The 20877-nt window shown below is 40.6% G+C and overlaps 1 protein-coding gene across 1 annotated transcript; it reads right to left on the reverse strand.

Annotated features, from left to right (window-relative positions):
* Nucleotides 1–373: 373 nt before the first annotated feature.
* SRI (sorcin) lies at nucleotides 374–17313 on the reverse strand. Its single transcript, XM_070617421.1, has 8 exons — nucleotides 17119–17313; nucleotides 16111–16194; nucleotides 14011–14080; nucleotides 7481–7524; nucleotides 6295–6442; nucleotides 5963–6076; nucleotides 4866–4924; nucleotides 374–3168 (listed from the first exon to the last, which is right to left on the reverse strand). The coding sequence occupies exons 1-8, from the start codon at nucleotides 17167–17169 to the stop codon at nucleotides 3142–3144; spliced, it is 597 nt and encodes a 198-aa protein (XP_070473522.1). The 5' UTR covers nucleotides 17170–17313; the 3' UTR covers nucleotides 374–3141.
* Between the last annotated feature and the right edge of the window lie 3564 nt (nucleotides 17314–20877).

Raw genomic sequence — 20877 nt, forward strand, 5'->3', positions numbered from 1 at the left:
TCGCTTGGTTGGACAGTTTCCTCAGCCAGGTGGCAGACAGAGCCTCCTCTTAATCCACGTGCCTCGCCTCATGAACACTTTCTCCCTGACGCTATCAAGGATCCGTTTCCCATATCCTGTCCTGTGGCCAGGGCAGTGGTGCTTCCTTAATAAGCTCACCTGTGTCAGACTCTAAAGTATGGGTTCATGAACTCACAGCCTAAAAAACTGTTCCCCTGGCTGTTTGTTTGATCGTTTCCCCAAGAGCCATCTCTCCCACCAGTCTATCCTGGCAATTGCAACTTCCTTGCCTCCAGCTCAGTCTGCTGAGAAAAAAAGTAGTTATCAGTAGCCAAGGTACTATTTTAATGTGAGAAAAACAGAAGTCATTGACTAAGGGTTTGTACATTTATTATGAGGTTAAAAAAATTTATGGTGACTACATATAGCTGCATTTCTTGTACTTATGATATTTTAGGCATCTACTAAGTCATTAAGATGAACCCTGAAACAGTAATACACTCAGCTGAGCAACAGGAAAGTCTGGTTCAGAGACAGGAGAAGTTGTAGGTCACATGCCATCTCATCGACTAACAGTACCACCTGGAACATCATGCCAGCTGGAGTCTAAACTCCACGTCAGCCCACTAGGAGTGAGAGCTGTGATTCGTTCAACACCACTGCTGGGGCTGCTGGGGTGCAAACCTACGCCACTGTCCCCAGGGAAGCACCAGGCCTCCTGCAGCCATGTCCTGTGGAAGGGTTGAAAAGGGTTATAAGTTCTTTATAAATCATGAATCTCTTGAAGCACACAACTCCAAAACTAAATCCTGAGTTGGGATGATTTGAGGAACTTAATCAATTCTCCAAATAACTGAAGTGTTCAAGTTTGTGCTCACGGCCTTACCATTTTCCAGCCAGATGCTTTAAGAAAAACAGACCAAGCAACAGTTTTAAAGGAGTGAGGCTGCATTGGAAGTACATAATGAATGACAGAACCCAACATAAAAGAGAAATAAGGCAACACAAAATTCACTTGTAATGAAGACTTAGACTGTAAAGAAAGAGGATGGATGCATCAAATTTGTCAAGGAGAAGGAAACTTTCTAACTACAGGGACATACTGAAGACTAGGCTCCATGCTTACAGAAAGAAAACAGTGCAAGTATAAGTGGAGGAGATAAGGAGACTTGCTACAAGGTGTCAATAATTAAAATTGAGTTGATTGACTATTTCTAGAGAGACGGTTTTGTAATACTTTAGCACTTACTCCAAAACAAATTCAGAACCACGACTGACACAGCACACCTTGGAAATTATCAAAGCAGTAGCATGGTTCAAATATGACCCATGACCTTGGGTCAGCCAGGGCCTTCTTAACCATCCAGGAAATGACCATTTCCTTACCCTATGATTTCCTCAGAGGATCCTGGTGAGTTTGAAGCAAACAGCAAGCACTGGTCCTTGGAGCCCCTCTGGCCCTTTTCTGGACAGCTCAGGCTCAAGCTAAGCTACGCGGTCTCTCAGACAATGTATCTGGCATGAAACCTACTCTCACCATGTAATATAAAGCAGGCTGCCTCACAAACTGATATGTAGCCCAGGTGTGGCTACCCGACATAAATGTAAGTTAGGGTTGAATAAATATTTATAAAATGGATATATGTATTAGCAATATTTGAAAAAATAATTAGTGAAATGAGGCTAAAGATGCTTAGAAATGTTTTATTTTCATTGGTTGACAATTAACTGATCATCTGAATGGTAACTCTCACATTGTACCCTAAAATAAGACAGATATTCTGCGGACAGGGAGAACATAGACTAATTTCATTGTTTTATCTGTTAAGCTCTCTTGCAAAAAAGAGCAAACTAGGCTAGTTTTAAATTTAAGCAACAGAAACATTATTGGTGCTTAAAGCAACACATTTTTTCATATTCAGAACTACCCCTACCCCATGAGGTATTATCTCCTTTTCAAAGATAGGGAAACTGAGGCTCTGAGATTTTCTAAAATGATCAAACCACATATTTAGTAAGAGGCACAGCCAGCATTAGAATCCAGATTTTACTTAAAAGCACATGGTTTCAAAATGAAAAAGAAAAATCTCTTCCATTATAAATGTAATACTTGCTTATCAGAGAATATTTGGAAAAGTAGTACAAAGGAAGAAAATGAACTCATGATCCTGACTCCCAGTGGTAGTCACATCAACATATCGGTACCTTCTTTCCAGTACTTTTACTGTGTATATTTTTTAATGTAAGCGTGAACACATGGCATATCAAAATGGAAGTATCAATATTTTAAACATATTCTGATTTTATAAGGAAAGCACACACTTTATAGAAAACTTGGAAAATACTGAAATATATAAAGAAATTAAAGTCACCTAGAATCTCATTAGCCAAACATAACCGTCGTTAATATTTTCATATAATCTCTTCATCTTTTTCTATCGATTTTCTTTTTTACATAGGCAAGCTCATAATGTACAAGGTTTTTAAGTATATTAACAAAGGTTTATATGGATGATGACAAAGAGGAACCTGGTGACAGACAGTATTTCCCACTCAAATTATCCAATAGGTTTTCAAGAAGCAGAAAATAATCACTCATGTTCCCTGTCCATTCACATGGCCATCAAAATATCTGTAAGCCGTAAAGCCTGTGCTAAGTTTCCACTAAGGTGAAGCCTGATATCGATTACCATGTTTCTTTTTTGCATCCAAGTGGTCTAAACCACTTACATGATAAGAATACTCCCCGCACATAGCTTTCAATACCATGCAAAAGCCCTTCTAGGAGAGGAAAGACAACAGCTGCAGTCTGATGAAAAGGGCTTAGTATCCCACAATGAGAAATATATCATTTTGCACACTTAAATTTACCTAAAGAGGTTTAGCAAGAAAATAAGGCATAATTAATGGCTCAAGAAAGTTCTAAATGGTGTAACATTTAGAACAGATTAACAAAATTCCAAAGGATTTATTATCAAAACAAAAAATGAAACTTCAGATGTACATAAAGTAATAAACCTTTACAACAGCTGTTAAGGAAAAGCGGCAGTGTAAGTTTACACACATAGAAAAGGCGAGGAGTAAGAGCAAAAGAGAACTCCAGTTGGAATGTTGATTATGTCCATACAGCTTCCTCTTGATTTAAACACTCATGACACACTGAATGAACTGAAAGAGAGAAAAGTGAGCATTATGCTGCATATCTCATAACACTGAATACCCCCCTAGCTTATTTTTAGGCAGCTTACATTTTGGTATTCTAATATGAATTATGGATTTAAAAAGTCCTTTCTAAAATAAGAGTAAATGATGGACGAAAGGTGCACTTTTTGAGGGAAGAAGTCTAGTATAAAATCCAACGGGTTTCCCACATCAAAGCTTCTTACAGGAGGCAGATCTTACTCCAATGGATCAAGAATTATTTAGTCCTTTAAAACTAAAAAATCCAAAGAATATCTTAAATCCAAATAATATCTAAGACTGTAGAAATGGTCATGGTCAAAATACCTACCCACAAATACAAATAACAGTTTATAACGTTTTATCACGAGGGGACTTCCAAACTGCAGGCTATTACCCCACTACTTAACAGAGTGTTTTCAAACAATTCCATTAAAATCTGCTTTACTAAAATAAATCCTAGCATGCAAGAATATGAATGCACAGAAACAGAATATCTGACAATTCCTATGCAATTCAGAAACCCCAGTTTAGAAGCATCAGTATTTGCTGTGAAATGTTTGCTTCACTATTAAACACATACCAACAGACTGCTTTTCCTATCAGTTTTCTTTCTCATGCTTCCAGCCAGAAGGAGGCACTGTGCACTGCTGATCTTGCAGCATTCCTACAAGGCCAGGCTGATTATCCCTCCATCCAGGAAAAGAAACTAAGGATCAAGACATTTAGATATCTCCTAAGGGGCCCTGTCTGAGGCCAAAGCCTGTGCACTTTCCAATCCACAGCCTGCCTCTCCATCTTGGAAACAGTGACAGGACTGTCACCTGAGAATTTAACGCACACTAAAGAGAACATACCTTTAAGCAGAATAAACAAACATATTTACACACAAGCCTTTTTCAAGTGTACTCAACTGCAGCAGCCGCTAAACCGAAAATATGTGCATCTTTGTATTTGGTAATGAAGAAACACTTTAGAAAATTTAGTTACACAGTGATTGCCATTCTAAAAGTGATTTTTTTTTTTTTAATGAATGGCTGAGCAAAAAATAGAGAAACAACTAAACATCTCCCTAGCTTTGTTATGTATATCCAACTAATGCCATCGAAGATGGCAGTTCGTTGCATCCCACTAGTTTCACGGCCTTATCCTACCTCATTTAGTGTGGCTGTTTAGTAAATACATTGTTTTAAATTGTGACTTATGTTTGTGCCTTAGGTCCTCAATGAAGAACACTCGTATGCCAAGTACAGCTTTGAGCTGTTAAAGTTATTTCTCAATGACTGAGATGATTTGTTTAATGAGGGCAAAAGCAGATACAAATCTGCATGGTGTTTTTCAAGGACATTTCTAATTGAAATCTCCCACTAGCCCAGTGAAGAAGGCATTATTATTACTTCTTCTTTCCTTAAACAGTCTTGAGTAATGAAATCTGCCTAAGTGACCGAGTTAATAAGTGGGACAAGCCAGACTTTGACCCAGGTCTTTTAATGTAAATAAAACAGTGGTCTATGGATAAGATTAATAATAAATGAAATTAATAACTTTTGAATGGTAACTCCTTCTGATTATTTCATTCTTGATTGTCTGGCATGCTTAAGATGCTCCTAACAGCTCACTTCAAAACGGATGCCCATTTGGTACGTCTTATTTGACTACTCAGTTCTGAATTTGCTGAGACTTACATCATCATATGGGAAATTCACAACACCTTGCTGAGCAGTATCCCGTCTTCGAAAGCTGTCTGTAAAACACCACAGTAAAATTTATGTTTTTTTAAAAACATCTTATCTGAAATCATAACAGTTAATTATTTTGGTATTGGGTTCAAACTGCAGTAACATTTAAATTATACAACCAGCTAACATGAACAAAAGACAAAAGAAGGCAACTATATGAATATTAATAGATTTAATATGCAACAAAGTAATGCAATACGCAGAAGTGAGTCAACTGTCTTTCTCAATGTGGAGCTGGAAGAAAACACCTTATCCCCAAGTCAGTAAAAGCTATGTGACTCTGAGGCCATTACTTAAGTGTGATGAAAGCACAGAATTTTAAACTTCTTAATAACATAGCTATTGTTTAATTAGGAAATGGATAGATGGAGCCCTAAAATGACAAATGGGCTATGATCAAATATTCTACCCATTTGAGCTCTGTCCTATCGAAAAGGATTTACTTTAATAAAAAAAAAATCTGCCCTCAAATTTTTGTTAGGATGCAAAAAAATTATAAAACCAGACATTAAAAAGAGTTAAAAACTAAAGAGAGGAATGGAACAAGAAAAAAATATACAAAAGAAACAAAAAGAATAGAGGGAATAAAAAAGAAATTATTGATATAGCCTCATTTAAGAAGTACATCTGAAACAGAGGACCACCATTTTAAACTGTTTTCCAACAGGAAGAATTAGGAAAGAGAGCTACAAATGAGTAATTTCACTCTTCAAATATTTCATAGTCTAGGGAGACATCACAGAAAACCGCTCAGACTGAACAAAAATGCACAATTTAGCTTGTTATGTTTTGGAACATTTTAGTAAAATTTATTTAAGATTATTTTAATGGCAGATTACTTACTAATCTGAAAAATATTTCTGAAAAGACAGAATTATTCTGCTAGATATGCTTAATAGCAATGTTAAAAAGCCACCGAAGCTAGAAAAACAAAAAAGTAAAAAAATTGGGGCCAATAAAAGTTCAGAAGCACTGAGAAATGAAATGTCATAAAAACTGTGTCTCTCTGGCCCATGGTGCCGACCCCATCGCAAAGAACACACCTGTCAGAGCTCGCAGTTTGACGCAGCAGGCGATGTAGTCATCGAAGGTGATCTTCCCATTGGTGCTGTATCGTTTTGCAATTGAATTCACAGCCTGGGGACTTAACCTAAATCCTGAAAGGAAGAAACATCATCCAGCAAAATAAGTTAAAGGATTACAAACAGACATTAAAAATAAGCACAATTTTTTAAGATAGAGTACTCATTTTAATTATGAATACACACTACTTCCAGAAAACAGAAACTGCCTTCATGTAGCACTTAGTTATAGAAATTAAAAGAAAAAAATTACTTCTACCAATGAAAAGACAGTTGGAGTTAGCCATACCCACCCATTGTTGTCAGGGCCTTCTGCAGTTCCTGAGGATCCACTGTTCCACTCCTATCGCTGTCAAAACTGATGAAGTGTTGTCTCCAGCCATTCAGTACAGCCCAGAGTTCTTTAAATTCATTGAAACCCATTGTGCCTGACATATCTCTCTGAACTGTAATCAAGGATTAGGGCATCTTTATTTTGCAACATTTCTAATGATTAAATCAAAAATCAAGGATAAGGGAATTTAATTTGCTTTCTGCTAAAAAGGTTAAACATTCTTCTTGGTATGCCATAATAAAAAGATACTCTAATCATAAAATAAAAAGGGCCTATGGAGAAAAACCTCTGAGTACATCTTTTCACTATGGGAAAAAGATAATCTATGTGATGTGAATACAAGGAAATAACATGGCCATTGTGAGCCACGTATAAGATGCTGTCTTGTTACTGGAACTAGGCTGCACCTTCCGGGTGCCCCAGGCTATGCTGCTTACCCTTCAGTCCTGGGGTCCTCTGTGGCCCTAACACTCTTGGTAAGCCCTCCCAGACCCAGGGTTTTCTTTCTTTTTTTTTTTTTTTTAAGATTTTATTTTTTTCCTTTTTCTCCCCAAAGCCCCCAGGTACATAGTTGTATATTCTTCGTTGTGGGTCCTTCTAGTTGTGGCACGTGGGACGCTGCCTCAGCGTGGTTTGATGAGCAGTGCCATGTCCGCGCCCAGGATTCGAACCAACGAAACACTGGGCCACCTGCAGCGGAGCGCGCGAACTTAACCACTCGGCCACGGGGCCAGCCCCCAGGGTTTTCACTTTTGGAAAATGAGGTGGAATGGAAGGCACCATAGGTTCAGCACTTGCTAAACTGAGTCCACAACTGTGATGTGAAAAATTCCACAGCTTGAAGTTCACGTGCCAATTGTGCAGAGCAATCAATGTTAAAGCTAAACAGTTTCCCTGACCACTCAGATTTCTATACTTGTTCTCCTTTGATGCTCCCTGAGTTCTTGAATAACTAACATTCTATTTACTAAGCTTCTTTCCTTTTTAACACCAAATTACACCTTAAAAGCTAATGATTCTGGAAAACTTTTTCGTGGTTATTTGTCACTTTGTCTTTACTGGGTATTAAATCTTAGATGAATTCCTTTGGGAAGGAAATTTTGTCAGGGAAAAACACTGTAGACAGCAATCAAGGTAAAGGATACATCCAGCATTGAAACCATAAGCCGACAAGTCTCCAGGTTAAAAGCTGTTAAATCAAGAAAAGTACATATATATTAATACAATTCCAAAAATTCACATTACATTGGATACATTCAAATTAATTAGGAATGTGATTATTTATACTTTTATTTTTATATGCTACTCAATTTACATGGAACTAAATTATATGGAGCTTTAAAGTAGATGTTTTCCAGATAGAGAGGATTCCTTCTAGAACCCAAATTTGATTTTAACAACTTTAATAGCAATCTTTTAAAAAAGCATTGCATAGTACTGTTAATATTTTTAGGTGTGATCAAGGTTTTGAAGTTGGGGGAAAAAGTGTCACTGTCTTTTAGAAAAGTATACACTGAAGTTATTTCTAAGTGAAATTAATGTTACGATATCGAGAATTTGCTTCAAAAGAAAACGGGCAGGGTTACAGATGAAACAAGAATGGCAACAGACTGATAATTGTTGAAGCTGAGAGATGGGTACATGGGAGTTCACTGTATAGTTCTCTCTATTCTTGGACAGGCTTAACATTTTCTATAATATAGTCTTTTTAAAGTATTATATTCTTTCTTGCCTTTGTGATACCGTGAGTTCAATTCACCATAATGAACCACAATGTATTACATCCACATGGTGAGTAAGAAGGTAGGGTTGCTTTGTTCCTACTCATAACTGACCGTAAATAGCTGGTTTTGCTAGTTCTGTGTCTCATCGTGCTTTTTCTTTCTTTTCCCTTTAACGTCAGGCACTGAACAATAACCTCCTACCTCAAGTAGCCTATGACCTCTTTTCATATTCAATAAGCTTGTATATGAAACCAGATAAATGCACTTACTAGAATTGTGTGTTAAGTAAGAGCGCTCTGGAATAAGATCCAATGACCAGTTTAGTGATGGCCACTGTTCAGAAGCGTTTTCAGTTTACTTACAATTCGAGAGTGTTCTGAGGGCATGTCCATACCTCACTTAGACAACTAAACTAGAATATACTTATTGATTAATGGCCTACTGGTAATCTACCCAACTGTTAGCAAATTAAAAATAAAGAATTCCCTGCATTTTATTTTGTGTTGGTGGGAATCAATGACAAAATATTATATAGGTATAAAGAAGCTATAAGGCTAGAAGGCCAAAGTGATGAGGGTCATGTGGGCAAAGCTAGCATAAATTCTGCAAGTTTGTTAAGGTGCATGCAGAACATTTTTTTTTTTTTTTCCTTTTTCTCCCAAATTCCCCCAGTACATAGTTGTGCACTTTCAGTTGTGGGTCCTTCCAGTTGTGGCATGTGGGACACCGCCCCAGCATGGCCTAACGAGTGGTGCCATGTCCGTGCCCAGGATCCGAACCTACGAAACCCTGGGCCACTGAAGCAGAGTGCACAAACCCAACCACTTGGCCATGGGGCCAGCCCCAGAACTAACATTTTTTAAAGCTCTTACTAGCTTCATTTTTATCTCTAACCAAACAATTTAAAATATAGCTGAGCTAACTCTTATTACTGTAATGTCTCCAAACAGTACAAACTACAGGTTTTCTACTTTTAACAGATTCTGTGTTTGGCATATTCTAGAACCTGAAATAAAAGGCTGGGGACTATTTCTACATTGATCCTTCACTCTCCATCTGATCCACAGACACAGTTCTCTGACGTGAGAGGAAGCAACACTTTGCTACACTTTAGACAAACAGCTGGTCAATTCTTGGGGCCAGTCCAGTGGCGCAGTGGTCAAGTTTGCACACTCTGCTTCGGCAGCCCGAGGTTTGTAGGTTCAGATCCTGGGTGCGGACCAACACACTGCTCATCAAGCCATGCTGTGGTGGCATCCCACGTATAAAAAATAGAGGAAGACTGGTACAGATGTTAGCTCAGGAACAATCTTCCTCAAGCAATAAAAGGAAGATTGGCAACAGATGTTAGCTCAGGGCCAATCCTACTTACCAAAAAACAAAAAAAAGTTTGTCAATTCTTCATCGTGACTTTGTGTGGAGGTATGAAGTCTCTCCAGTCTAGACCAGTGGTTCTCAACCCTGGGTGCTTATCTGAATCACTCAGAAGCTTTAAAAGATTCTGATACCTGGGCTGCACCACAGAACAACTATTATGATCTTTCCCAGGCTTATTGAGATATAATTGACAGAAAATATTGTGTAAGTTTAAGGTATACAATGTAATGATTTGATATATGAATATACTGCAAAATTATTACCACAATAAGGTTAGTTTACACATCCATCACCTTACATAGTTACCTTTTTTGTGTGTGTGGTGAGAACTTTCAAGATCCACTCTCCTAGCAAATTTCAAGTATGCAATACGGTATTACTAAGTATAGTCACCACCACTATAGAACAATTAAGTCAGAATCTCTGAGTGTAAGACCCAGGCATCAGTATTTTTTTAAAGCTCAGATGTTTCTAGTGAGCAGCCAAGGTTAAGACCACTGTTCCACTCAAAGTGTGATTCCTGGACCAGCTATATGACCTGGGAGCTTCTGGAATTGCAGAATCTCAGCCCTTAACCTACACCAACAAAATCAGAATCTACAGTTTAACAAGATCCCCAGGTGATATACATTCACACTAACAATGCAAATCCTCAGGTCTATCCCAGGCGTCTAGGGCAGGGCCCAGCAATCTGGTTTTAGCAAGACTTCCAGGTGATGCTGATGCTGCTCAAGTTTAAGAACCACTGCTCTAGAGGGCCTGATAACTACAGGACAGAGCCAATTGTGTTTAGCTTTAGATCAAGGATTTTGAGTGGTCTTGAAGCAGACAGCTTCCCTGTATCCCAGTTCTCTGAATGGCACAACCAACCACTCATTCACTGGAGCCAGAAACCTAGGAGTGTGTCCTCAATTCCCTCTCCTCTGATATTCGATCACCTTCTAAACAGCTTTAGGATCCATCCATTTCCAGTCCCACGGTCACTTTTCTGGTTTAGTTAGCATTTCTCTCACCTGTATGACTCCAGGGGACACCTAACAGGTATCCTTGACTCCTCACGTCCTCCACACCCATGTCCCCCAGTTTAGTTTTTCTCCTACACTCAGGGTAGTACGTGCTCTTCTTCTGTCCACTGCTCTCAGGACAAAGTGCAAACATCTTGGCTGGCATGTAAGGTCATACACATACTTTCCCAGGCCAGCTCGTTTCCGACTCTTCATTCAACACCCATATGCCATCTTCATGGTGAATTTCTCTCAGTTTCTTGACTGAACCATGCTCCTTCTCATCTCTGGGTCTTCTGTAAGTGCTATTCTGTTTGCCTGGAACACAACTTCCCTATCCACTGGCTTCTTGGTCTGCCTCATTTCTCCTCAACTTTCATTTCTCCTCAGTTTAGATATCAATTGTGCAAGGAAAACTTTCCTGACTTCTGTCTGGGTTATGTGCCCCTCCTATGTGATCCCACAGCCTCTATACTTCACCTATCCCAGCGCTTTTCACAATGTCCACAGACACTGTTTGTAGTTGCACATCCTAGCACCTAGCACACAGTGGGCATCCACTAAAAATGTGTTGGTTGCATAAATGAATGAACGGATGAGACGGAATTCTCATCCCTAAACAGAAAGCTGTACACTCCTCTCAGAGTCTAAGGAGGATATGTTTTTCAAATAAATTCTTCTGATTTTTACTGATACTTAAAATTAATGTATAATCCCTGATGTCAAATACCAATCTTAAGTCAAAATACCAATAAGGGTATAGGGCTATGATTTTTCCATTTTAGAAAATCTTCCATACTCATGAACTCAACAAATGCCTGTTAAGTACTCACTATGCACAGGGCTCAGAACACCAAGAACACTGGAGATACAGAAGTGAAATTGGATCCTGCCCTGGCTGACAGTCTAAGGAAACGGAAAGTCATGTGCACATGCAGCTCTAATGAAGGCGGAGGGTGGTACACCACAATGGAGGCACCAAAAAGTACCAGGACCCATTGAGCACTGAGAGGCTCCTTCTTGGTAAGAAAGACTTCATAGAAGAAGCAGAATTTAAACCAAGCCTTGAATGATAGGAAAGATGTGGGACATTTGGTGACAGCCAAGTAGAACTAGGCTCCAGCATAAGCAAAGAGAAGCATGACAGTGCAGGGCAGGCAAAGGAAGCAGGAGGAAGTATGGTTCAGTGAGGCTGCATCACAGGGGATCCTGAATTCCCACTAAGCTGTTTAGCTTTTGTTTTACAGGTACCAAGGAGCTACCCAAGATGTGCAGAGGAGAGCCACGGGTTAGACCGTGTGTCAGGAAGAAGAGACATTTGGTCATCCTTTGTGAAGGATTTAAAAGAGAGGGAAGCAGATGGGGGGTGGGGGGTGGTGAACAAAAGTGAGGGAACAGAAAACTGCCCATTCCAGGCAGTTCTAATGAACTAGAACACTGACATCTGATAAGTTTGAGTGAGGAAAACTCTTGCTCAGATTTAATTGTATTTCCCCCCAGAAATAGCTTTTATTCTATTTTAAATAATTTCAAAAGAACATTTGCTATAATTTTACCTTTACTCTGTTTCTCCCGTTCATTCTATTAGAATGCCTCAAATATCTTCTCTTCTAGTAGAAATCCACAATTTAACAAACCTACAGGAAAACCCTACCTCCAGCTGTTTCTCTCAATCTTACCACAGAGGAACAACTGCACTCAAGGAAGAAAGAGAAGCTGAATTACTTCTTACAGGCTAGAGCCACTTCCCTCATCAGCCCCACCTCTCAGTATGACTGTTTCCTTTTAAACTGGTTAAGAAGGTGCCCGTAGGTACTGGGCTGGAGTATCTCACCACCCCCCACCCCCAGCCGCCAGTCTGCACTTTTCGGTTTGGAAGCTGTGTTTAAAAAACCAATGACTGTATAATTTCTACGTTACAAATCTCACTCTGACACCTCAGAAGCAGGATGGTTTTGTGGTTCATTACAGTCTCCGTGACCAGATGACAGTAAGCAAATTAATTCCATCCCCAGCTCCTGATGACTCACGACATGTCTTCTCTGTAACTCAAAGATGAAAGGCCATCACCAAACATGGCTTTCTCAAGTGGAATTTTTAAAAGGACTGTTCTCCAAGGATGGACGACCTACTCTGTTAGTCAGATTTGAAGACCTGCCACACCTCTTCTACTGAAAGGCTGTAGAATAAGAGTTTACGCTGTGACACAGCTCACTTTTGTAAACCCTGCTATCAGACCTTCTTTGTTCACTAGCCCCAGATGCTAGAGTTTAACGATTAACAATTTAAATATATTGCCTACAACAGTAAAAAACTCCCTAATCTAGAAAGTGCTTCTTTTGTTTAGACCAGATTAAATGATAGAAATGCAAGTTTCCTCTTTTGTACTAATTCCCCCAACAAGGAAATATTAATAGGATACTGAAGTCACAAAAAACAAAGGATAATAAAAATAGAAATGCAAATAGTTTAAAAAGAGAGCATTTAGTAAATGTGCCATGTCAAACAGTCAAACAATGCCACTATCCAGCCTCAGGTTTGAGTTCTAGTTTGAGTGTTTTAATTCACAGCTTACCAGGAACTGGGGCTTCGATTTGATGTTCTGTCTCAGTGACAAGTGGCAAAGAAGCTGGCAAGTAAAGCACTTCAGTCAAGACACTATTCGCTACCCTGGATATCTGTCATGGGCAAGATCTGATTCGAAAAGAAGTATATGGTCTGTGTGTGGGGGATGGTGAGAAGCCCCCAATCAGGATGCAGCATTTTTGCAGTAGTTCCCTGTCTGCAGCTTGTGGCAGAGGCTCAAAAGGCAGGAAGGCGGGGTGAGCGCTGAATTATAAGGCAGCAGATCTAGTCTGTGAGGAACTGAGGAGGAGGAGGGGGGAGGACCAGTGTAAAGAGTTTAGAAATTAGGAGGGACACTTCCTACTTAGCCTGAACACATTCTCTGAAGTGGAAAGAGGAAAGACATAGGGGATGTCATGGCAAGCATTTCTGTGGCCAGCAGCATGCTCGGAGACCAGGAGTCCAGAACTAGCTCCCTGAGGACTAGGGTTGGGAGACTGGCCACCTCTGGGAAGGGGTAAGATCGACAGGACCAACCACTCAGAACTAGAAGTGCAGGGTAGGCCACTCAGGAACCAGGTGCACAGGACCAGACACTCAAAGCCCTAAGTGCCACCAGGCTCGGGAGGGAGTAAGCTCCTAGCAAATAGCAGTAAATGTTCACTCCTATCATTGATGACACCTGACCTGGCAGTTTTCATTTCAGCACCTTAACTGGTCCTCTGTGGAAGAGGCCACATAAACTGTCTCATTGGTCTGAATGGTCTCAGACACATGGAACCAAATCCCAGAAACCCACGAAACTGGAGGGTAGTGTGGAATGATTTATTAAGAAGTATTTTTAAATTAACATTTTGAAATAATAAACAACTGAATTTAGCTTTTGAAATTGTAAACTTGGCTGGATCAGAAAAGCTCAGTTTCCTTGAAGGCTATAAGCACAAGTAACAGCTAAAATATGAAACACAAGAGAAATTCTAGAGGACCTTTGGGACTGTCACTTACGTTTGTATCCTCCGGCAATGCCTGACTGAGTCAGGCATCTCTGTAATTCATCAGCGTCTATTTGCCCATCCTTTTGGAAAAAAAATAGGAAGAGGATCACAATGGTGATTTGTACTTTCCAGTTCTTTGTTTACTTTCAGTGTAGCGACAGTAATAAAGAAAACGAGTATTATCACACGAGACCTTTTTTTTAAGAAATGCCTTCTAAGAGTAGTCATTCTTCTCATCACTCTACTTCCAAAAACAATTTAATGATGAAAGACAAATCGTTAAGTTTTGCTCCGCAAATGGATAATTAGAGCTATAAACAAAAAAATACATTTCTTAATCCCTAAGCGGGCATTCAATTTCAGACTCTGTTTTAATTATTATGCAAGAATTAACAAAGTCTGAAAGCTGCTTACATCTATACTTTTGTATTACAAACATCTTTCCATCATTTCCTCTAAATTCCTGAATTAGATTTGGCAGAGACATTCTCAAGTGTAAGCTTCCTCTTTTAATAAAACAGAGGTGAATTCAGTTTCTTCCATTGATACATGATATTTTAAAATGGATGAATAAAACTAGTTTCTGTCTTGAACTACTCTTCTCTCAGTCTGAGCTAGGAAATTGCCAAAGCCAAGCATTTTAAAATAAAATTATTTATGTAGTTGCTTAAAAATCTTATTCCTCTTTCCAGCTATTTGGGAGGGGAGTGTGGAGAGGGTAGAGCAGGGTACACAGCTGGCATCAGTAAATAAAAAGCATGGTTCACACAGAGAGGCCTCCATGATCACCTTTGCTTATGATGTGGTGAGTGGTTTTCTCAGACCACAATTATATCTAGAAGATACATTCTGCCTATTCATTGGCTGATGTAGGTCAAAACTAGACAGTATGTTATTTTTAGGGATTTTAAAATAAAATACTTAAATCTTCAAGTCCATGAGTATTATAAGTTCTATGTGAGGAGCAGGATCAACAGTGTGAAAGACGATGGATATGCTGCTGCAGGCCAGGGCTGCTGAAAGCTAAGCAGGTGGGGTCACTTACACGGCTGAAGGCACAGGCAATCTAAGAACAGGAGTCTTGAGGTTTGCTGTGTCTTGTGGTTTCAAAGGTACAGATCATTAACAGATTAAGCGGATACTTAAGGGGAAGCTCTTTCTGTTTTAGACTCAATTTTCCATTCAATTTCTCAAACCGTATTTCTTAGAGTGCTATTCTAAAAGGTGTTCTTAGGTTTTATCCCATAATATTCTATGGCATTTTCACATTCCGATTGCATCAGTTCTAGCTTTTGATCAAAACAAAGCTAAAGTGAACCCACAACAGCAAGCATCCCTTCTGGACACATTTGGATTAGCCCAACAGTATATTTACCGTACACAGTGACCCGGGAGCTAGAGAAGTGTTCTCCCACAAGGCACACCGCCACCTGTCACATACAACTCAGACTGCAGAGAAGTGAAAGGCCTTGGGGAGCTGATCTAAATTCTCTCTCTGGGTCAACAGGCCACAACACCTAATAAGGACAAGAAGAGCTGACCTAGTAACCGCATCTGCACAAAGAGAAACTAAACAGTTCACAAGATGAACTTCCTGATAGTAAGAAGAGAGTAGTAACTTTCTTATTTTGAAACTGGTGGGTTTTTACCATAAAAACCTATTTCTTAAGGGGGTAATTGATTAATAACAATCAAATTCACTCCAAAAGTAAGTGTCTATTAGAATCTGGCTACAGAATTACTAGTATATGCCTTTAAGTTGTACAAACAGGGGTTATGCTCACCAGATGTGGAATTTTTCTCTGGAAAGCACCCTGGACCCTGACACTTCACAGTTCTAAAGACATCTTTCTACCTTACAGATCTTCAAAGCATATTTATAATCCCTATTCTGTTCAATCTGACCCCAGTTCAAGTTTAGTTTGAATTGAACAAACACTAGTAACACTTTGTCCTAATTTTTTCTGAATATTCAGAAGTAATTGACTATAAATTTCTTTCTCTTTTTTCTTTTGCAGAAGCAAAGGGATTCTCTTCTAGAGGAAAGGCCGCTACATAACAAAGGCTATGTAGAATCTGACAAGTCTGTAATATAAAGAGAAAAGCTAACCTGTCCAGCTACAGCAGCAAAGTAACCATATAGTGGATCCTGAGTTTGTCCGGGAAACGAGGGTCCTCCGGGAGCGCCTCCATACTGTAAAACAGAAACACAAAAGCATCATTCCGCTGAATCAAGGTTTATCCTTTCACCATTGAGTGCCTTTGTGCAAAGCCAGGCAATTGCCCGTCCTTCACGCGGCTTACCTCTCCCCAGCGGACACACACTCACTGCAGTCACTCCACCCCTTTCTTCCATTCTCACCCTACTATAATTTAAAAATTGGCAGCTTGGACCAAAAGGAGTTGTCCAGACAGTGACATCTGCATAAAGTGAAGCAACTTTAAAAATCCCTATTAACCTGCAAGTTACTGAGGTAAATGCAACCTCGGCAAGCCATTTAAGAGCAGGACCCGTAATTGTTTTCCTTTTATTTTTATACCTTTTATGGTATTTTTAAAGCTTTCGGAGACAGGTGTAGCCTAGGGAGGGGTAAGGTGTCTCCGCTGGGCTATTTCGCGGGGAGGGGACATTCTGCTCGGAAACAGTTCCCAGGACGACGCGCATCCACGATGCCGGGCGGAGCGGCCTTCCTCCTGGAGGACTTTTACTCCCGCGGTCTTTCCCTGACTTTTCTTTTTTTCTCATTCTTTTAAAGAGAGCGAGAGGTAGATCCCCGGACCATTCTAGATTAAAATGGCTGTTGCTCTTGGGACAAACAGAGAAGGCGGCGGAGGAAGGCAACAGTCAATTTACACAATTTCACGCCGCGTATCCGAGAGTCACAGGGTGGGCTTCTTGGGTCAAGATGCGCCAGTGCCTCGGCCCGCGCAGCCACCCGGAGGGAGCAGGGCCGGGGGAGGGGAGAGCGAGAGAAAGAGGCCGAAGGACAGGCGCCCGGCGCGAGGCAGCGAGCCGAAGGAGCGGGGCGGGCGGCGCCCGGGGAGCCGCGCAGCACTGTCTCCCGGTGTGGCCTCTCGACGGCCCGGTGTCCAAGGGTCGCGCCCGGGCCGCACTTACCCCGCCTGGGTAATACCCGCCGCCGGCGCCAGGATGCCCCGGGTACGCCATGGTGTAGACTGCGCCGCCGCCCTGCGCGCCTGCCTCACCGCCACGGCCCGCCCGCCGGCCCGCCCCGGAGCGCACCAAGCGGGCCGGCGGGAGGGGCCGCGCCCCGGAACCCCCTCCCGCACCGGCTTCGGTTCCCAGCCTCCGCCCCTGTCTGGGCGCTGCGGTATCTTTGTGTTTTATACGCCCAGGCTGTGCATAAGCAAAGGTCGGGTAAGTGATGAAAGACCTGCGTTGCAATTCACACCAGGACTTTCCTCCCTTCGAAACGAATGGCACATTCCAACACCGATACAGTGCCCCGGGAATTCTTTTTTACTTCCTGCTTGGCTGTTTTCTGATACGTTTTTTATTTTAAACAACTTTATGGGACAGGGCCATTGGCTCTAAGCAAAGTGAAGTACTACGACGAAGGGGCCGAATGCAGCAGAGCAGCTCTTAGATGGCTTGGTGGAGGGACGGGGGAGACGTTGAAAGATCAAAATATGAAAGCGCACTTGGGAAACAGGAGTAAACTTCAGGAAATGGGTGCAAAGGGAGCATTTGCCTTGCGGTTGCACATTTCACTGAAGAATAACGGCTTGTTTCCTGGCTAGGGGACATTGTCGTCTGGTTAAGGGGGGGGCATAGCTCGGCTATGGCCTGGGGAGGACAGAAGGTATTTACTGGGCGGGGCAGCCTCGCCCAGATCGTTCTTAGAAAATGAGTTGTTTGAATTATCTGGATGATTCAAGCGAAGCAATCCCTAGCCTCAAAATTACTCAGCTACTATTTATACAAGAAAAGTTTAGGTCAAGATAGAGTGTGCTGGTAAATATTCAGGAAGGTGAGAGATTGGAACTTCTCTTAGGTGATTCAGAAAATGGTTTCCTTCACGCATTTTTCTTTTTCACCCAGTTGAACGTCTGAAACAATTCAGAATTAAGATTTTTGTTTGGTTTTGTTTCGTGTAATTTCAGCCCCGCAGTATGTTTTTCTGAATTTTGACGTTTTAAGAAATGCATTAATGAGCAAGATTCACAGTATTTACTTTGGAGGTTGCACAGAAAAATTGAAAAAGTCATCAACATCTAACAAGTGTTGGATCACTTGCTGCGTGTGATGCTGTGCTTGTTCACTGTGATGCACAGGGTTCCTCCATTTCAGGTCCTGGGCAGTGTTCTCACTAGGGTCATTGTTTTCTGCTTATGTATACCTTCCTCCAAGTCCTCTTTTTGGACATCCAACTCCAAAAATGAAAGTCCTGAATTTGAGAAAAATTCTGACAGTCCCTGTTGTCTCATATCAAGCAACTATATATTAGGTTTTGTCTTTGATTCAGAAAGTAGAGTACTGTTTTCAAATCCCACAGCAATCATCAGGGTAGATTAGACATGAGTCCTCTGACCTTTGTGGAGTTTTTTTTCTACTATTTTTTATTGTGGTAAGAACACAACATGGGATCTACTCTCTTAACAAAATTTTAAGTGCATGGTACAGTATTGTTAGCCAGCCATGGGGGTCTAGTGGCTAAGATTCAGCAGGCCCATGCCACCAGCTAGTGCATTTCCCAGTAAGGCACCCCCTGTGGGTTGTCATACTGTGGCGTCTGTGTGTAGCTGTGATGCTGAAAGCTATGCTACGGGTGTTTCAAACACCAGGAGGGCGACCCATGGTGGACAGGTTTTAGCGGAGCTTCCAGACTAAGACAGACTAGGAAGAAGGACCTGGCCACCTACTTCCGAAAAAATTGGCCATGGCAGCAGAGCATTTATACTGTTGAGAGAATGGGGCAAAAAAGACCGGGAAGCTTTCAGCTCTGCAGTACACAGGGTCACTATTAGTCGGAATCAACTCCAGGGCACTGATGACAACAGTATTATTAACTACATGCACAGTGTTGTGTAGCAGATCACTAGAAATTTTCAGCTTTCATGACTGAAAATCCATATCCCTTGAACAGCTCCCAGTTTTCTCCTCCTTCCAGCCCCTGGCGACCATCATTCTACTTTCTGTTTCTGTCAGTTTGATTACTTTACATACCTCTTATAAATAGAATCATGTGCAGTATTTGTCTTTTTGTGATTGGCTTATTTCACTTAGCATAATGTCCTTGAAGTTCATCCATGTTGTAGCATATGATAGGATTTCCTTATTTTTTAAGGCTGAATAACAATTCATTGCATGTCTATGCCATTTTTTTAATCCATTCATCCGTAGATAGACATCTTGAGTATTGTGAATAATGCTGCAACGAACATGGGTGTGCAAGTATCACTTTGAGATCCTGTTTTCAGTTCTTTTAGATATATATACCTAGAAGTGGAATTGCTGGATCATATGGTAGTTTTATTTCTAATTTTTGAGGAGTCTCCCTTCTGTTTCCATGTGGCTGCGCCATTTTGCATTCCCACCCACAATGTAAAAGAGTTCTAGTTTCTCCATATACTTGCCAACACTTAATGTCCATTGTTTTTTTGATAATAGCCATCCTGATCAGTGTGAGGTGAGATTTCATTATGGCCTTCATTTGCATTTCCTGGATAGTCAGTGATATTGAACAATTTTTCATATACCTGTTGGCCATTTGTATATCTTCCTTGGAGAAATGTCTAAGTCCTTAGCCCATTGTTTAATTGGGTTATTAGGCTTTTTTGCTATTGAGTTGCAGGAGTTCCCTCTATATTTTGGAGACTGACTCCTTATCACATATATGTTTTGCAAATATTTTCTCCCATTCCATGGGTTGTCTTTTCATTCTGTTGTTTCTTTTGCTGTGCATAAGCTTTTTAGTTTGATGTTTTCCTACTTGTTTATTTTGTTGCCTGTGCTTTTGGTGTCATAGCCATGAAATCATTGCCAAGATCAATGTTATGAAGCTTTTCCCCTCTGCTTTCTTTTAGGAGTTTTACTGTTTTAGCTCTTACTTTTAAGTCTTTAATCTAGTTTGAGTTGATTTTTGTGTATCGTCTGAGATAAAGGTCCACGTTCATTCCTTTAGTTCTGACTATCCAATTTTCCCAGCACTATTTGTTGAAGAGACCATCCTTTCTCTATTGTGTACTTTGGCACTCTTGTCAAAGATCAGTTGACTGTACAGGCGTGGATTTATTTCTGGGCTCTCTATTCTGTTCCTTGGTCTCTGTTTTTAAGTCTGTTTCTTCAGAAAGAGGTAACCAACTATGAGGAAGAGATGGTGAGGGCTGAACTCAAAGAAGTGTAAGCTCTTTCAAGATTCAAGTTTGAAAGAAGTATATAGCATATAAAATATTTGTAAGTAATGCAGAATTAGTTTTGTGGATAAGCATCAATGCTAATTGTCCTTTCAGTTGTCTTTAGCACCTTCCTACTGCCCCTCTGCTAAAGAATTGAATTGAATGGAGTGCTGCAAATGAAATTCTTTCAGTTATTGCTAACAAATTGGGAAGCTGCTGCTGCTTTAGTTTATGAAAAACATTATGGTGGCTAATAATAACAACAGACACATCATACTACTTAATATGCTCTTCTAAGCACTTTATATGTTTGCTTAATCCTCATAAAACCCTATGAGATGGATGCTGTTATCATCCTCATTATACAGTTGAGGAAACAGAGGAGATGAGAGACCTCACCGCAGTGGAAGGAACACAGAGCTCAGCTGTGCTGCCAGGCTCTCTGGCTCCGGCATCTGTGCTCTCCATCAGGGGCAGCAAACTTTGTAAATGTTCGGATAGGCTTTGTGGGATGTAT

The sequence above is a fragment of the Equus przewalskii genome, chromosome 4 (assembly GCF_037783145.1).
Source record: "Equus przewalskii isolate Varuska chromosome 4, EquPr2, whole genome shotgun sequence".
NCBI classification, from domain to species: domain Eukaryota; kingdom Metazoa; phylum Chordata; class Mammalia; order Perissodactyla; family Equidae; genus Equus; species Equus przewalskii.

Bases quoted from the DNA above. Each gene is read 5' to 3' on its own strand.
- SRI (XM_070617421.1), bottom strand. From the start codon at position 17,169: ATGGCGTACCCGGGGCATCCTGGCGCCGGCGGCGGGTATTACCCAGGC. The intron at 14,081-16,110 runs GTTAGCTTTTCT...TTTTTCCAAAAG, and splicing joins TTGCTGCTGTAGCTGGACAG to GATGGGCAAATAGACGCTGA. The intron at 6,443-7,480 runs GTATCCTTTACC...ATTACAGTTCAG, and splicing joins TTATGGTTTCAATGCTGGAT to AGAGATATGTCAGGCACAAT.